We start from the raw sequence: 19,007 nt of genomic DNA on the forward strand, positions 1-19,007 counted from the left end.
TCATCACTACTCTTTCACTTATAGAATGATGAAAAGATGAACGAAGTGATGAATCTGGCTCACACTTTCCTGCAGAATTTCTGCCGCGGAAATCCACAGAACCAAGTTCTCCTTCATAAACATCTGAATTTGTTTTTAACTCCCGGTGTAAGTATTTTAGTGACTTCCAATATTGATTGTCCATCCAATTCATTTTAGCAGCATTGATGAATGGAATTTTATTAGTCTTCACCAGCTTATTTTTTTCCTTATAGGGGTTTCCTCCCTAAAAGTGAATCTGGGTTTTGTTTTTTTTTTCATTAAGGAAATATTCATAGAAACTGGAAATACTACCTGAATTTTACCTGCAAGTGACCATTTCCTTTATATGTATATAGTTTAACGTTAGGGAAAAATGTGGTAGGACCAATAACAATGGCAGTGCCCTGAGTGAGAGAAATATAGAAAACTGTAAAATGTGTCAGTGGATACTAGGGAAGAGCTGACTTTGAGTAACTGATAATGAATCTCAAGAATCCCGTTGCCAACACGTCGACCTTTATGATAACTCTTTTTTGCAACTCAATTCCTTTGTGAGCTCAGTTTGCTTTTAATGGTGAATGAGCTCATTGCATTTCATAGAAGGCTTGCCCAGGAAACTCACTATGGCTTTGCGTAAAATATAAAAGTGATCACAAGCAGGGAAATTAGTCTAAGTACTGTAAAACGGAAAATTGATCTTGTCAGAATTACAAGGGCGTATTCCTCTCTGGTTAGCTCCTGGAAGCAGAAACCATGCGGCACATCTTCATGAACAACTACCATCTCTGCAATGAGATCAGCGAGAGAGTTGTGCAACACTTTGTGCATTGCATCGAGACACACGGCCGCCACGTGGAGTACCTGAGGTTTCTGCAAACGATTGTAAAAGCAGATGGTAAATATGTGAAGAAATGCCAGGATATGGTAATGACAGAGGTATGTGCTCGGTTTGCGTTTTAACAGCTTCACATAAGTCATGTGTGCAAGTGTGTGTTTTCTGTAAATGTGTAGTGTGAAAAGCCCCCGCAACATAAGTGGGGAAAATAATTTCGTCCTGATGTCTTATGCAACAAGTATAGTTTGTTTAAATCTAGTGAAGTAACATACCATTAAGTTGATTGCATAATTTTCCGAGTTTATATTTCCTTTTGATCCATAAAGAATTTGTGCATTTTAGTATATGTGCTGCCGAAGCGAGCGCAAGAATTTGTGCATTTTAAAGAAAAAAATTCTGAGAAGTGTTATAGTTGAGAATGAAAGTGACACATTTTTATATTTTTAAAATTTTCAAGCAGTAACAAAGATGGTTGTAACTTTGTTTTCCCACTGCCTTTTTTTGATCTATTCCTGAAAGAAAGAATTGGTGTTCTCTGTTACTATTTGTAGAAGGGTTTGAAGAGAATTGAGTTAATTAATAGAAATTAGCCATCAGTGATTTATTATATGTGGAAACTTAAGTTGAAAATTTAAGAAACACAGATGGTTGAAGCCCCTCATTTATTTTGCTCTCTTCATTGTGATGTTTGATGTTGAATGAGATTTATGCAATGAGTAACTTACTCACTAGGAACCAAGTGGTACTTTGGAGAAATTGAGCCCATTTGGGTAAATCATTGCTCTGTGACCTAATAATTCTACAAAGGCCTGTATGGATTAAGGCATCTTTCAACCGTGGCTATCAAACAGTTATGTAATAGATTATATTGATATGAGGGGATTTTCACAATTATGTACTTTCAGTTTATAGTAGGGAGGGGGGCTTCTACATTGATGTAATGTGAGTCCCTCCTGCCCCATAGAAATCTTAAAATTAATTCAGCTTAAAGCCTTGAATTTTTAATGCAAATTATTGTTATTAAACATTTTAAAGAACATTTTAAACTTGTAAAATTTACCTTTTCCTTATCGATATTTACATTCATAATTGTTCTTCATTGCCTAGAAATGTGGGAGCTAATTTGATTTTGCATTATGATCAGCAAGGAAGGGATTAAAATGGGAAAGTATCAAATAAAAATTAGCAAAAATTTATGACACCTCTTAGGGGAAGTGTTTTTATGTGGAAAGAAGTATTTGTAATATATATTGTGTTGACATATAATACATATTTTGACACATATGCATTCTCTTTCCACGAAACGTTCAAAGCAAGCCAGATGTCTTATCAATTTAAATCTGTTACCATTTTAATGAAAATAGAGAAAAAACATATCCCCCAAATATCTCCTATTGGGGTTAGAAAATTGTTACTGAAAATAGACAGATATTATGGAGTTTGAGCAATAAAATTACCACCTGCTAGAACTCTCAATAAAATTGTAAAAACAAAACAGGAAGGAAAATGTATATCCTGAAACCACCGGCTTATTCATTTCTTTGTTTCTTTCTCTCTCTTTAAGTCTTCTTTTTCTCCATTTCTCTCTTCTCCAATTTTACCTCCATTCTCTGCTGGTGCCCATGACACATGGAATTTCCAGATTCTTGTGAAGTTGCAAGTTGGCTCAAAGTACATGCTTTTATATTCTGTCACTGTTGAAGGGGGTGGGAGTATTGTACTCTGCTTTAGTAAAATGAGATTTAAGAGATTTCTCATGTCTTGGCAATGGCATCTTCCATTTTGAAGTAGAGGGAAGCAACTTTCTTGAAATATTTTTTGGGTTTAATTTCAGGGGATAACTCACTGGGGAATGATTAATTATCATCCACACCATTGAATTCCTGTCCCCATCCACCTCTCCCCATCTCCCTGACTATTTTTGATAGTATTCATAAATAATCACTTGGCATCTGACTAGAATCTTTTTACCATCCTGCCTTGGTGTAGTTCTGCTTCTGCAATATTATGTATGTATGTGTGTGTGTGTGTGTGTGTGTGTGTGTGTGTGTTTATAAAGAGATGCATGTGTTTTCAGATAGACCAAATCTTCGGCAATAGTTTCAAGGACGAACATTTGGACTGCTATGTAGACTCTCTTATTATCATTTCAGTTGATAAATGGGGGTGAAGATGTGCTGATATTTTACAATGATAGAGCATCATTTCCCATCCTTCTCCATATGATGTGTTCAGAGAGAGACCGAGGGGATGAGAGTGGCCCCTTAGCCTACCACATCACCCTGGTGGAGCTGCTGGCAGCATGCACAGAGGGGAAGAACGTCTACACTGAAATCAAGTGCAATTCCCTTCTGCCCTTGGATGACATAGTGAGGGTGGTGACCCATGATGACTGCATCCCCGAGGTAAGCCTGGCAAAAGCTTGGCAGCCATGAAATTGTTATTAATACAGAGTGCAGAAGTGCCAGACGCCCCCATACTGTTTACAATGAGATAATGTATTTAGTCAAGAAATTGTACTTCACTATATAATTAGGAAGAGTTAAAAGAGCATATAAAGTTCCTTTTCTTAGTTGTACAAGAAGCTCTGAAAGACGATAAATTTTTCAGAGTAGAGCCACTGTGGGTTTACTGGAAGCTACTCTAGGAGTCTCTTAAATTCTAAGTATGGCAATGTGATAAAACAGAGATTGGACTTGTTACCTCTGGTATGTTCTTGAGCATGTAATAGATGCTTCATAAACAGCTCACGATCACTGATAGGCTGGGCTGGGATGGTGCAGCAGTATCATCTATTAGACTCTGTAGGTTTACCTTGCTTGATGGAATAAGTGCATTCTTGGAAATATGGACGCACATTTTGCTTTATTCACACATTAGTTTTTATGCTCTGTCCTTGTTTGCCTCTGATAATAGGGAAAAACTCATTAAAAATTGGTTGACTGCCAACAGGATTAATGAGGCTCCCAGGAATGTACATTGCAATAATTTCTTCCTTTTCTACTGTTGTAGTATATTGTTGCAAAGTTTTTAAATGTGTGATGCATCAGATATGATAGAAATCCAAACATTTTAATTCGTAGTAACTTTAAAAAGTGTCAGATTAACTTAACTTCTCTAACTTCCCAGTAGTCCTATGTAGTGATGAACTTAAAAGGATATTTTTGTGAAATTTTGTGGAATTATTGACAGTTCATATCAAGGGTACCACATGCTCTGATTGCTTTGAAATGAGATGGCCAAGAAAGGAATACTATAGTGATTAAATTCATGGGTTCTGTCTGTATTTGAAATCCTGATTCTGACTGTGCTTCTTCCCACATTCTGGTCTTTCTGACCGCACCACTCTGGCCCCTTACGTTCACTTACTTTATTCCTTTTCACCCTTCTTATCTTGATTCAAGAATTTCTTCTGTAAGGAACACTTCCCTGATCTCCCACAGCAGAATTAGAAGAGTCTACAATTTGAAATTTGGCATTTGAATTTTGTTAATAAAGGTCTACATCCTTCACTCGCTTTCCCAAGATTGTAAGTGTGAGGAGAGTAGCCACTGGGCTGTTCTGTTTACCATTGTATCACCTGAACCCAAGTCTATGCTTAATAAATATGGTTTGAATGAAGGAAAAAATGAATTAAAGAATGAGTCAGAATCCTGGATCCATTACTTCTAGATTTGTGACTGATTCCAGCAGCTTATTTAACCTTTGTGATCCTCAATTTGCACCGTTTTAAAGTGAAACGATTCTAGTATGTAACTGAGAGGATTGCTGGAGGATGGGATAAGAAAGATATTACATACAAAATGCTGAAGGTGTTTGGCATGTAGCAAACAATGAATAAAATATAAGCTGCTGTCAAGGTGATCATGATAATGCACTGAGTGGTTCTGATGTGTCCCTACCCTACAATCAGTTCTTGACACAGGCACCCCATCTGCTTTTTGGCCTTATGAAAGCCGGTCCTGTATTCCTTATATTCTAACTTGGATTCTGTGAATCCTTGAAATTATTTACATGATTTTGTATGTATATGCAGTTGGGGTGGTTTATAGCACCCATCCCATTATTTTTTATTTATTCATTTATTTATTTATTCTTTTAGAGAGAGAGAGAGAGAGTATCTGTGAGCTGGGGAGAGGGGCAGAGAGAAAGAGAGAAACCCAAGTGGGCGCTGCACTGAGCACAGAGCGTGAGTTGGGGCTCGATCTCATGACCCTGAGATCATGATTTGAGTTGAAATCAAGAGTCAAATGCTTAACTGACTGAGCCACTTAGATGCCCCTCATCACATTTTCATTAAAAAAAAAAAGGGAAAGAGAAGAAACGCAAAAATTACTCCCCTACGTACCTTAGAAATACTCTATGTTGGTGAGACTCCTCAGTCCTTTATGAGGAATTTTGTTAAATATGAGAATGAATGTTGCTACATCTCAACATGATTTTTTTTCTAAGTACAAGCCTGCTTCTTCTCAGAAATAGTAACAAATATTTCTGAATGGCAATAAAGTACTATTTAATCAACACATTTAAATGTTATATTAGAACTCTCTTGATTGCAAATGACAGAAAGCTAACTTAAACTGCTTAAATAAAAAAAGGACTTTTTTTGGCTCCCGTATTTGGGAATTGGAAGGATAGTTGTTCTGATGGCTCAAGAGGTTCAAACAGTGTCAGTTTCCATCTCTTGTGCCATTTTCCTTTGTGGTTTTGCCTCATTCTTTTCTTCTGAGCATAGTTGTCCTCCATGTACTTGCGGAAGATGGCCTCTTGGAGTTTGGGTTTAACTTGTTCCATTTTCGTAATGAGCAAGAGAGAGAAAGAATGACAGAGAGAGAGACAGAGAAAGAATGATAGAGAAACAGAGAATGACAGAGACAAGAGAGAGAATGACAGAATGTCAGAGACAGAGAGAAGGGGAGGGAGAGGAAGAGGAAGGAAGACAGGGAAAGGGAGCGCATTTGACTCTCCGTGTCTCAACTAGGATAGACTCGGTTTAAGTCTGGTGTACTTGTGCATTCCAGTCACTGGGGACAGGGGATTTTAGTTAAGAAAAGGGATATGAGAATGCTTTCTTACATAGACATAAAACATGCTGTAATCCACGATAGTAACTAAGCCAGATTTTATTTAACTTTTCATATTTGATATTTGAAAATGAACAATGAAGAAAACTCACTTTCTTTTGTATTTGAAACTTGCACAGGTTAAAATTGCTTATGTGAATTTTGTTAATCACTGTTATGTGGACACTGAAGTGGAAATGAAAGAAATCTACACGAGTAACCACATTTGGAAATTATTTGAGAACTTCTTGGTGGACATGGCAAGGGTGAGTTACACTTTCACCATGAAACAGGGCTTCATGGTTAGTTATGTTTGTGATACATATTTTGACTAAACGGGATCAAGGATCTGGATGAAAATTTGGAATTAAACCCTCCAACTTTGGATGTAATCCATGACTTTCAAAAAGTTGCACATGCATTTCGCAAGATTGTGAATGAGATTTAATGAGTTCATATACACAAATACCCAATGTAGTGTGTATAGAAATGAGGTATCCATTTCTACTTTTACCACTGGCTCTATCCATATGTTACTAGGTGGAATTTCAGTGGCCTTTTTACACGGAATGGGGAAGACATTGGCAGAGATCAATTTATATTCAGCCCCTTATCATGGATGCAATTACAAACCATAAATAGAAGAGATCTCAGGAGGGCTTGACCACAGCTTTCAGACAGATGGGTACTTGACCAGACTACCCAAGGCTTAGCATTGCTCAGTGCTGCCTATTCAAAGTTTTCTTTGGGAAAGAGCTCCAGAAATTGAATCATCTGGTTTGACTCATCAGTCAAAATAGGTCCTGCTTTTTACTGAGTCTATTTCCTCCCGTTTGGCCTTTTGGGGGAATTGGAGAGGACATGTGGAGCTGGTTGGTATTCTCTAGATATTGTCTAGCATGTGTTTTTGAGTAAAATTGAGTAAATGAATGAATGATTGAAGAAAGGAAGGAAGGACTCTTCTGTATAGGTAGCAGTTAATTTTAATTGATATATCTTTGCCTCCCCTCAACATTTTTTGGAATGTTGAACTGTCATATAGGGTCTATTATTTTAGCTTTTTTGATCTTTAGTTTTCCCTCTGAAATGATGGGATATAATGTTCAAACAAGAGTTTCACTAATGGAGGGGTGCCTGGGTGGCTCAGTGGGTTAAGCCTCTACCTTTGGCTCAGGTCATGATCTCAGGGTCCTGGCATTGAGCCCCGCATCAGGCTTTCTGCTCAGCAGGAAGCCTGTTTCTCCCCTCTTCCCACCTCTCTGCCTGCTTTTCTGCCTCCTTGTGATATGTCTCTCTCTGTATCAAATAAATAAATAAAATTTTTGGAAAAAAAAGAAGTTTCACTAATGGAAGATAGTGTATAGATAATCCTTAGACCTATGATGACTTACGGGGGCTGTCCCAGTTTTTTGACTCTCTACATTCCCAAGTACTGGTAGCTTTACACTGCCTTATTTCGATATATTTGGAGGAAAGGGGGGTTAGTGAGGTCCATATTTCCACTGTCTTAGAAGAATGGATGCTGACTGCCTCCCTACAACCCTTTTTGGAAGGAAGGAAGACAAGAGGGATATAAGAAAACACTGACTCAGACTCAGACATAGGGCCATAGTCTAGGGCCATAGTCTATAGTCTGAGACATAGACTCAGACTCAGGGCCTTGTGGGTGAAATGTGGCTATTTTACCTTCCATGTGGTGTGGTCTAAGCCAACTCCACCATGTTCACACATGCGTGGAGTAAGGCAGTCCTTACTTTACTTCATTTCTGTAGAATGAAAAGCCACTCGTTGCCTTTGGCAGGCAAACCAGCACCTGTGGAGAAATCATCTTATTTTACATACGGTTTTCATACCCCTCATATTGACCCCCATGTCCTTGTGAAAGCCCTTGTATCTGTTGGGCTACAAGGATCACTAGAGACCTTGAAGTAAAGGATGGGTTTATGCCGATGACTGAGCTTTAAAATCGAACGTGTGGGAAGATATTAAAGAGATTATAGACTGATTTGCAGAGCTGCACAGTGCCACGGACTACAGATAAGTTTGACAGGACCAAGGTCACATTCTAGGCAACATGAGCTGCAAAGCTACAAGGAGTATTTTCTTTTAAACCAAAGAAAGCTGGTGGTAACAGCCGTTGGTTATGCCACTCTGGAAACACCCTTGCTGCTGATGTGTTTCTAAAGCTATGATGTGTGTATTCTTTTTTGTAAAAAAAGCATGCATGCTAGGAAGGGTTTTTATTTTAACCATTTTGATTAAGTAGACATTTAATGTTATTATATAAAGGCTTGAAGGGAATTTTGAGATCTTTTTGGTCTATTCACTCATTATGTCTAACCACAACCTCTTAGCTATACCGTAAAAAGCATTTTTTTCTTTCCTTCTGGTCTCGCTCTTATTTATATTTTAAAACAGCAGCTCTCTTATCCCTTCACCAAGAATGACAAAGAATCACCCTTCCTATTTCAGGGAAGGGACAGGAAACCTGGATTTTCTGTAACTGGGCTTTGTCTTTCTGCCCTTGAAGAGAGATTAAGGAGCTGGCCGCATACTCAAATTCAAATACAAAGCATTGTTTAAATAAAGTAGAAGTGGCTTCCTAGGCAACTTTTCAGTTGTGTAGATCAGTAATCCTCAAACTTCAGTGAACATCAGAATTGTCTGTAGTGTTTCTTAAAACAGATTGCTGAGCCCTACCCCAGAGTATCTGATGCAGTAGGTGTGAGTCTTTGCCTTTTTAACACGTTCCCAGGTGATGCTGAAGCTGCCGGTCCAGGGGCCACACTTTGGGAACCACTGCAGGAGAATATAGTAGTTTCAGAGTAGGTACTTCAGAGGCATTAGCCAGACCAGAGTTCAAGTCCAGATTCTGCCTCTTCCTAGTTCAGTTACGTTGAGCAAAGGACTTACCCCTCTGACTCAGTTTCCTTATTTGTAAATGGATCCAATAACACATTCCTCATAGGGTTGTCAGGAGGCTTCAATGAGATAATGCATATGCACATGTGTGGCCCTTAGAGAGCTGGTAATATCCTCTATTTTATCCATATCATGGTAATGTCACTGGTATTTTATTACAAGGGTATATGTAGGCTTTGAAGCAATTTCAACAAGATTTCTCAATACCTATACCAATAACAATGTTGAGGATACCCAAAAGGAGGACCAGGCAGTACAGGCAAGAGCCAGAAACCATGTCTTTGAAACTGGACATGCGCAGTAGTGACTTGACAGAGAGATGGGCTAAATGCAGATGTTCCCGTGGAACGATGACATCCTGGACCAGCTGATTTATGTCAGTGGGGAATGGTGAAGGTGATCTGAAGGAAAGGTATGTGGCGAATTGGACTGCAAGAATCATAGGCTCTTAAGGTTGGAAGAGACCAGTAGTCCCACGGCTCACACTCTTCAGCACCTGCCTCTGTATTTCCAGCAGGAGTTTTCTCACTCTTATTTGAGATAACTGGTTTCATTATTGCATAACTTTAATTGTGAGAAGCTTTCGATATCGAGACAAATTGTTATGATCATAACTTTTGCCTATTTCTTCCTTCTGTAGTGACATAGAATGATTCAGTTTGGTAGGTATTTACCATAAGTAACATATTCTTCTTACTGGTCATCTACTTTCAAATACTAAAGCATGCAAGTTAAAGAACTTAAGACTGACATCAAAATTTTGCCCCTGAGTTCCAGAGAGATTAATTCACTGGCATAGGGTGACTTGCCTAGCCGGAAGCAGAGCTGGGGAATCTGCTGGGGTCTAACCCGGTGCCTTTTCTCTAAAAGCTTCTCACATTTGTTCCCCTTACTGTTTTCAATACACTTTCAGGTTCTCTCTATGTCAGTGTTTGGAAAGGATGGCATTTAGGATGGGGTTTCTGGTGGGATCCAGCCAGCACAGGGCAGATGATTATTTTAGTAGAAGTTTGGAGAACAGTCTTACGTACAAGGCAGAAGAAATATTAATATGTAGTTACATTCATACCACCTTCCACCTTTCCCTTCATGTTGTGCTAGAGACATTTCTACCAGGTTCTTTTTGTTTGCTCTTAGGTTAATCTCTCTAAAGAGTCTTAATTAGTATCTTTCATATTCCTATTCGTACTTCCTTGTCTTTTTGTTTTAATTTTATTTTTTTACTTTTTCCAGTGTTCCTAAATTCAGTGTTTATGCACCGCACCCAGTCTTTTATCTTGCTAAGACCCATGTAAGAAAATCTTTCTGAAGGATTGTTTTTAATAAGCCTGTGCTGGGTTTCCCACACGTAATTCCATTCTGATTTCCTGACAGACAGTACCTGTGTTCTGTAAATACCCCAGATTTAGGCAGGCAGCAAAGGTATTAGCTTCACGAAAAGTTGTTCCACTGTATTTCAGAGCATTAAGCAGCTGCCCACTTTGGTCTGTGTTCCAGTGTGGCTAAACTTGGCGTCTGGGGGGCAGAAACGCTTTCCTTTACCTTTGTAACTGATGATTGTTTCAAAGTCAGGGGATTTGGGTCATTATGAGAAAACACCTGAACTCCCATCTCAGCACCTTTGCATCTGCCTGGGGTAGTACTGGTTCTCCAGGTATCCTCAAGACTTCTTTCATGTTCCCGCTTAGAAGCCCTCAAGGGGCTTTCACTTACCACCCTGTGTGTAACAATTTCTTCCCTCTGCTCCCCCTTCACGTGCTTCATTTGTCTTCATTGAACTTACATCCCCATGTGACATTTTTATATGCATTTGTATTTGTTCCTACTGAAACAAAGGGCAGGGAGTGTGTCTGTTTGGTTCACTGCTGCACACCTGACCTTGAACAATGTCTCACACATGGTAGATAGTATGTATTCGTGAAATAAATAAATGTTCCCTGAAGTGAAAAATACTTATGAAGTGAATTTGAAAACAAAGTAAGTGTAGGCTTAGCATCGAATTAAGTGGGCATATCAATGGAATGAAAAAACAGGAATAAACGAATTTTTACATATGTAAGATATTAATATAAAATTAATTATTACCATTAGTAAGGAAGTGATTGGTTATTTTCAGGGATGAGCAAACTTTCTCCATGAACAGCAAGATAGTTAATAATTTAGCTTTTAAGGCCTCTGTCCCAATGGTTATAGGAATTACTGAAGGGAAAAGAGCCATAGACAATATGTAAGCAAGTGGTTATGTCTAGATTTGCCCCTGGAGCTGCAGTTGGCTTACTCTGGTAACATTAAAGTAATAATACAAGCTCCACTAGAGTAGTGATTCTTATTCTTTATTCATCAATAGATCCTAGGTACATAGAACATTCTTGGTGTGGAATAGATATTCAACAAAACTTGATTTGAACTAAATCAAAATAACATTTGAGGATAACATTTGGGGTGAAATGAACTCAGTTTCTTTTTTTTTAAGATTTTATTTATTTATTTGAGAGAGAGACAGTGAGAGAGAGCATGAGCAAGGACAAGGTCAGAGAGAGAAGCAGACTCCCCAGGGAGCTGGGAGCCCGATGTGGGACTCGCAACCAACTGAGCCACCCAGGCATCTCTGAACTCAGTTTCTAACCTAAATATACTATTTATATATATATATATTGCAATATATATATTATATATATAATTGCATAAATTACAATTATATATATTGCAATTTTTATATATTATATAATTTATAATATAATAGCATAAATTACAATTTATATATTATATATATTAATAGTATATTTAGGTTATATAGGTCATATATATTATATATAATTTATAATATAATAGCATAAATTGCAATTAGATTAAAATTTTAGAGATAAATGTGGAGTAACAAAATTTGATGGAAATGATGTGTAGCTGCTATTTATCTATCTTTGGATGAGGTTCTTCTGCTTTTTTTTTTTTTTTTTTTTTTTTTTTTAGAGATTTTATTTATTGGGGCGCCTGGGTGACTCAGTGGTTTAAAGTCTCTGCCTTCAGCTCAGGTCATGATCCCAGGATCCTGGGATCAAGCCCCACACTGGGCTCTCTGCTCCATGGGGAGCCTGCTTCCTCCTCTCTCCGCCTGCCTCTCCACATACTTGTGGTCTCTCTCTGTCAAATAAATAAATAAAATCTTTAAAAATATATATTGAAAAAAAAAAGATTTTATTTATTTATTTGACAGAGAGAGACCACAAGTAGGCAGAGAAGCAGGCAGAGAGAGAGGAGGAAGCAGGCTCCCCGCCGAGTAGAGAGCCCGATGCGGGACTCTCTCCGTGGACCTGAGATCATGACCTAAGCTGAAGGTAGTGGCTTTAACCCACTGAGCCACCCAGGCGCCTGGATGAGGTTCTTTTTAAGCATAAAGGCAGTGAATGAGAATAGCTAAGGAGAATAATAGATGTTTTGTTTTTTGAAAATTTCAAATTTAAGTACATAAAACATCACACATAGCAATAAAAAAATCAAAATAGAAAAAAGTTGCTGAGCATTTTTAAAAAGGCTTAAATAATCTTTACATAAAGATTTTGGGACACCTGGATGACTCAGTCAGTTGAGCTTCAGACTCTTGGTTTTGGCTCAGGTCATGCTCTCTGGGTTGTGAAATCGAGCCTCATGTCTGACTCCATGCTGATTGCAGAGCCTGCTTGGGTTTCTCTTTTCCACTCCCTCTGCTCCCAACACTCTGAAATAAGAAAATAAATCTTTAATTTTTATTTTAAATGTCTGGGATATTTTTACTGACAAAAACAACTAATATTTACAAAGGATCATACAACAAATACGGATGTACTCCCCATTCAAAAAGAAAATAAATCTTTAAATGTCCAATGCTTGAAAAAGAAAAAAAGAGAATATATATATACACACACATGAATACATATATGTATATATACATACATAATGTATATATGTACATAGGAATGTATATAGGAATGTATAAGAATATATATAAGAACATGCTTTTTATATATGTATGAAAACCACTAACAATCTAATAATGAAATAGTCAAGACCCAAGCATTCATGACTTATAGAGGAGGAAATACAAGTAAACCCCTGAAAAAAAGTCAACTCTTAATAATTTTATATGTATGTATATAAAAATATATAAAGAATACATATGTATATATACATATATAATATATATACACATATGAATGTATATAAAAATGTTTAAGAATATATATAAGAACATGTTTTATATATATATGAGAAGCATATATGTATATATGAATATATGTATATATATGTATGCATATATGAATGTATTAAGACTATATATGTATATATACATATATAATGTATGTATGTACATATGAATATATATAAGAGTATATATAAGTTTATGTTTTTAATATATATATGAAAACCACTAACAATCTAATAATGAAATAGTCAAGACCCAAGCATTCATGATTATAGAGTAGGAAATACAAGTAAACCCCTGACAAAAATAGTCAACTGTTAATAATTTTTTAAAAATACAAAGAAGAATAAGATCCAGTTTCTAACTATCAAAGTTATAAGGACAAAAGATAAAAGTAAAGAGATAATATTAAATGTTGGTTCACATATTTTGCTGATGAGAATGTAAATTTATGCTGTCTTTCTGAAAAGCATTTTGGTAATACATTAAAAGAAACCTTCATACCTTTTTAATGTATCAAATAATTACCTTCCAAGAATCTGTCCTTGGAAATAATTAGAAATGATATCAAGGATTTATGGTCGTAGGAGCTCAACATACTGTTATAATAATATAGAGTAAGAAATAGTTTCAAAATTTAATAATAGAGAAATGGTTCAATAAATTATGATATATCTATGAGATTGATGTTATAGAGTCATTGAGATTATTTCTCGAGGATTTTTAATAATGTGGGAAGTGCTAATGGTTGAGTGATGAGTATGAAAAGGAGAAGACAAAACTGATTATCTAGAATAATTTTAGTTATGGAAAATATACATGGTGGAGCACAAAGATTAAGAAGAAAGGCTTCTCAGAGGTTTACCATTGTATTATCTGGATTTTTGTATTATAAATAATCTTCATTTCCATTTTGTGCTTTTCTGTATTTTTTCAGGGTTCTTACAATTCATATATCTGGATATTAAGAAAAATATTAGTTTAGAATTCTAAGAAAGCCAACTGAGTGTATGAACTGATGACTCATCTAAAAAGGAGATGTATAGGGATGCCTGGGTGGCTCAGTTGGTTAAGCATCTGCCTTGGCTCAGGTTGTGGTCCCGGGGTTCTGGGATCGAGTCCCACATTGGGCTCCTTGCTCATTGAAGAGCCTGCTTCTCCCTCTGCCTGCCTCTCTCCGTGCTTATGCTCACTCTCTCTCTCTCTTTGTCTCTGACAGGTAAGTAAATAAAATTTTAAAAACTTAAAAAAAATTTTAAAAATCTTTAAAAAAATAAAAAAATAATAAAAAGGAGATATGTAAAAGCAAATGTTTGGAAGTTTTGGCCCCATGAATGAAGGGATGCAAATTAAAATAAATATGTGATATTACCTCTGCTCTTTAGAGGGGCATGTGTACTGTCTACAAGGATTTTTAGGATTTGTATTCCTTGGTCTGTGTGATTGAAGTATGTTACTGGCACTAGAGCTCCCCTATCCTGTGGGGTAGCAGCTTGCCACATTTAAATTTAAATTTTAATTAGGTAAAATTAAATCGGATGGAAAATCCAGTTCCTCGGTAGCACAGAGCCATCTTTCAAGTGCCCAGTAAGCACATGTGTTGGACATCACAGATACGGATTTCCATCATTGGCAGAAAGTCCTATTGGACAGTGCTGCTCTAGCATCTAACTTTTAAAGCCCATCTGTCATCTTTGGAAGAGTAGTAGTCACTTTAGATTGGAAGAGAGAAGGGACATCATACATGCATGGGGAGAAATGTCAGACATAATCATGTCTAGACATGTTGTTTCATATTTGCTTTTCAACAAATTATTTTATACCTACTGTGTGCTGAGGTCCTGCGTGTGCAGTGGTGAGCAAGTCAAGCTAGTTTCCCAGGTCCAGGGACTTATGTTCTACTGATGGAGACAGATTTTCACTTGCTCTTTCCCCAGAACCCTCCAGGGCTGTTTCCTCACTTCTTTCGTTTTTTTTTGTTGTTGTTGTTGTTAAAATGTCGTCTTATCCAGAGAGGTTCCCCAAGCAAGTTAAGTGAATGGTAATCCTTAACCTTACCCACTCTTCCTGCAGCATAAAAAGGAGCTATCATCATCCCTGTACAGCGTGCCCTTTTTTATTTTTCTCTGGAGTATCCTATTTGCTCTATCTTCTACTTGTATTATCTATTGTGTGTCTTTCTTGATTAGGAAAAAAGCTGTTATAGAGTAGGGACTTTATTTTATTTGGTTCACTGTCCTATCTCCTAATCCAATATTTAGCTTTAATTAATTTTTAAAAAAAGTTTTATTTATTTGAGAGAGAGAGAGCACAAGCAGGGGGAGCTACAGAGGGAGAGGGAGAAGCAGGCTTCCTGATGAGTAGGGAGCCCAATGCAGGGCTCAATCCCAGGACCCTAGAACCATGACCTGAGCCAAAGGCCAATGCTTAACTGACTGAATCACCTAGGCACCCCAATATTTACCTTTAATTTAAATAATAATAATTTAAACAAACAATTTGAAAAATAATGATACATGGAGTTTGGGTTTCTTTTAATATTTTATAATACTTTACAGAGATTTTAAAATATTTTAAAAATAATGATATATGGAATATAACGGAGAGCTTTAAATACTAATTACTGACATGACAAACCTCAAGCAACCCAAGAGTGAGACAAGAAATCACTGTTTGGGGCACCTGGGTGGCTCAGTGGTTTAGGCCTCTGCCTTCGGCTCGGGTCATGATCTCAGAGTCCTGGGATTGAGCCCTGCGTGGGGCTCTCTGCTCAGCGGGGAGCCTGCTTCCACCTCTCTCTCTGCCTGCCTCTCTGCCTACTTGTGATCTCTCTCTGTCTATCAAATAAATAAATAAAAATCTTAAAAAAAAAAAAAGAAAAAAAAGAAATCACTGTTCAGTAAATGTTTGGAGGATAGTTGGATATCAATGTGGGAAAAAATTGATCAGAATTAGTAAATCAGGTCACCACAGCAGCAAACTGCAGGATGGCATAAATAGTTGAATGGGAGTCAGGATAGAGGGATGGAGGAGGATTCCAATAAAAAACTGGAACAAAATGTGTAGAATGTCCTTTGCTTTTGTGGAAGGGAAGCTTTTTTCTTCTTTATGTTAACTAAATAGAAATGATCTAAATAAACTATAATGCCTGAGTGCTAAGAATTACTTGATACAATGAAATGTAATAAAATGAACATTCTAAATAAAAAAGAAATCTGAATATGAAAATTATATGGGAAAGAGCTCAACAAGAGCTTGTGAAAAATGTTAAAAGATACGGCATGTACCAGTCGTTATCCAGGCCTTACTAAAGTGGTTAGAAGATGTGGAATCATCCATACATAACAAAATGTAGGCAGGAAGTGATTACATGGAAAGTGCCAAGCCTCATTAGCAATGTCAGAAAAACAAAATAGCTTTAAGTGTCATTAAACTGGTGAAAATAATAATTTACAGAAAGAACAGTCAGTTTCCGTGGGAACCAGATGGCCTCCTCCAGGAGACGTGGGCAGTGTGAAAGGGACCAAGAAGGCAGAGGGGTGCACCCAGGAACTGGGAACACTGCAAAGCTGTTTGCACCCAGGCATAAAGGGCCGAAGGCAGCACCATTGTTACTGGGGACACTGCTGATGGACTCAGTGAGGGCTGCTTCCGGAGATGCAGACACTGCTGAAACCTCTGTGAGGAAGAGGAGATGGGGTTAGAGGCAGAGGCCCACTCAGGCCTCTGAATTCTTTCTCACCCCTTCTATTCTGTCATCACATCAGCTGATCCCAACTGGAACTGAAAACAAGACTTAGTTGGTAATGATGGGGGACTGTCTTGTGTATCTACATATAAGCTGTAGCTAACATTGTAAATTTATTATTTTTGAGGATCAGTAACAGTATAAAACTGCCTATTTAGCCTCATCCAATGATTCCTCTTTTGGTAGAATATATGCCAAAAATCTGAAAGTAAATATAAGAATTTTGCACAATTTGTTATAGTTGCAAAAAAAAAAAAAAAAGTAGGGAAATCACATAAAAGACCAGTAAGAATGAAATAACTAGGAAAACAGGAAAGTGATTTGTATTTTTCGGTTATGTATACCTCAGTTTACTCCAAAAATGAATTAAAACATGATGGTGCATTGGTATGATGGAATAAATACGACCTTTAATTTTAATTTTAATTTTTTTAATTTTTAAATTTTCTTATAAACACATATTGTATTATTAGCCCCAGGGGTATAGGTCTGTGAATGGCCAGGTTTACAGACTTCACAGGACTCACCATAGCACATACCCTCCCCAATGTCCATAACCCAACATCCTCTCCCACCCCGCAGCAACCCTCAGTTTGTTTTGTGAGATTGAGTCTCTTATGGTTTGTCTCCCTCCCAATCCCATCTTGTTTCATTTATTCTTTTCCTAAACCCCTAACCCCCCACGTTGCATCTCTACTTCCTCAGATCAGGGAGATCACATGATAGTTGTATTATTCGGATTGACTTATTTCGTTAAGCATAATGCCCTCTAGTTCCATCCACGTCCTCGCAAATGGCAAGATTTCATTTCTTTTGATGGCTATATTGTATTCCATTATATATATATACCTCATCTTCTTTATCCATTCATCTGTTGGTGGACATCTAGGTTCTTTCCATAGTTTGGCTATTGTGGACATTGCTGCTATAAACATTCGGATGCCCGTGACCCTTCGGGTGACTACGTTTGTATCTTTAGGGTAAATACCCAGTAGTGCAATTGCTGGGTTATAAGGTAGCTCTATTTTCAACCTTTTGAGGAACCTCCATGCTGTTTTCCAGAGTGGTTGCACCAGCTTGCATTCCTACCAACAGCACAGGAGGGTTCCCCCTTCTCTGCATCTTCGCCAGCATCTGTCATATCCTGACTTGTCAATCTTAGACATTCTGACTGGTGTGAGGTGCTATCTCATTGTGGTTTTGATTTGTATTTCCCTGATGCCAAGTGATGTGGAGCACTTTTTCATGTGTCTGTTGGCCATCTGGATGTTTTCTTTGCAGAAATGTCTGTTCATGTCTTCTGCCCATTTCTTGACTGGATTATTTGTTCTTTAGGTGTTGAGTTTGCTAAAATCTTTATAGATTTTGGATACTAGCCGTTTATCTGATATTTTGTTTGCAGATATCTTCTCCAATTCTGTTAGTTGTCTTTTGGTTTTGTTAACTGTTTCCTTTGCTGTGCAAAAGCTTTTGATCTTGATGAAGTCCCAATAGTTCATTTTTGTCCTTGCTTCCCTTGCCTTTGGCGATGTTTCTAGGAAGAAGTTGCTGCGGCTGAGGTCAAAGATGTTGCTGCCTGTGTTCTCCTCAAGTATTTGATGGATTCTTTTCTCACATTAAGGTCCTTCATCCATTTTGAGTCTATTTTCATGTGTGGTGTAAGGAAATGGTCCAATTTCATTTTTCTGCATATGGCTGTCCAATTTTCCCAACGCCATTTGTTGAAGAGGCTGTCTTTTTACCTTGGACATTCTTTTTTGCTTTGTCGAAGATTAGTTGACCATAGAGTTGAGGGTCTATTTCTGGACTCTCTATTCTGTTCCATTGATCTGTGTGTCTGTTTTTGTGCCAGTACCGTACTGTCTTGATGATGACAGCTTTGTAATAGAGCTTGAAGTCTGGAATTGTGATGCCACCAACTTTGGCTTTCTTTTTCAATATTCCTTTGACTATATGAGATCTTTTCTGGTTCCATATAAATTTTAGGATTATTTGTTCCATTTCTTTGAAAAAAAATGGATGGGATTTTGAGAGGGATTGCATTAATGTGTAGATTGCTTTAGGTCGCATAGACATTTTCACAATATTTGTTCTTCCCGTCCATGAGCATGGAATGTTTTTCAATTTCTTTGTGTCTTCCTCAATTTCTTTTATGAGTACTTTATAGTTTTCTGAGTAGAGATTCTTTGCCTCTTTGGTTAGGTTTATTCCTAGGTATCTTATGGTTTTGGGTGCAAT

General features: G+C 37.3%; 1 protein-coding gene across 1 annotated transcript in view; it reads left to right on the forward strand.

The window, feature by feature from the left end:
• ITPR2 (inositol 1,4,5-trisphosphate receptor type 2) overlaps nucleotides 1–19,007 on the forward strand; it is a 498,632-nt gene that overhangs the window by 226,742 nt on the left and 252,883 nt on the right. The window contains exons 29-32 of the mRNA XM_044226478.1: nucleotides 25–147; nucleotides 757–957; nucleotides 3,010–3,261; nucleotides 6,060–6,185. Of these exons, the coding sequence (XP_044082413.1) occupies nucleotides 25–147; nucleotides 757–957; nucleotides 3,010–3,261; nucleotides 6,060–6,185 (702 nt within the window). The remainder of the gene's footprint in view (nucleotides 1–24; nucleotides 148–756; nucleotides 958–3,009; nucleotides 3,262–6,059; nucleotides 6,186–19,007) is intronic.

This window comes from Neovison vison, chromosome 12 (genome assembly GCF_020171115.1).
Source record: "Neovison vison isolate M4711 chromosome 12, ASM_NN_V1, whole genome shotgun sequence".
In the NCBI taxonomy this organism is placed as follows: Eukaryota; Metazoa; Chordata; class Mammalia; order Carnivora; family Mustelidae; genus Neogale; species Neogale vison.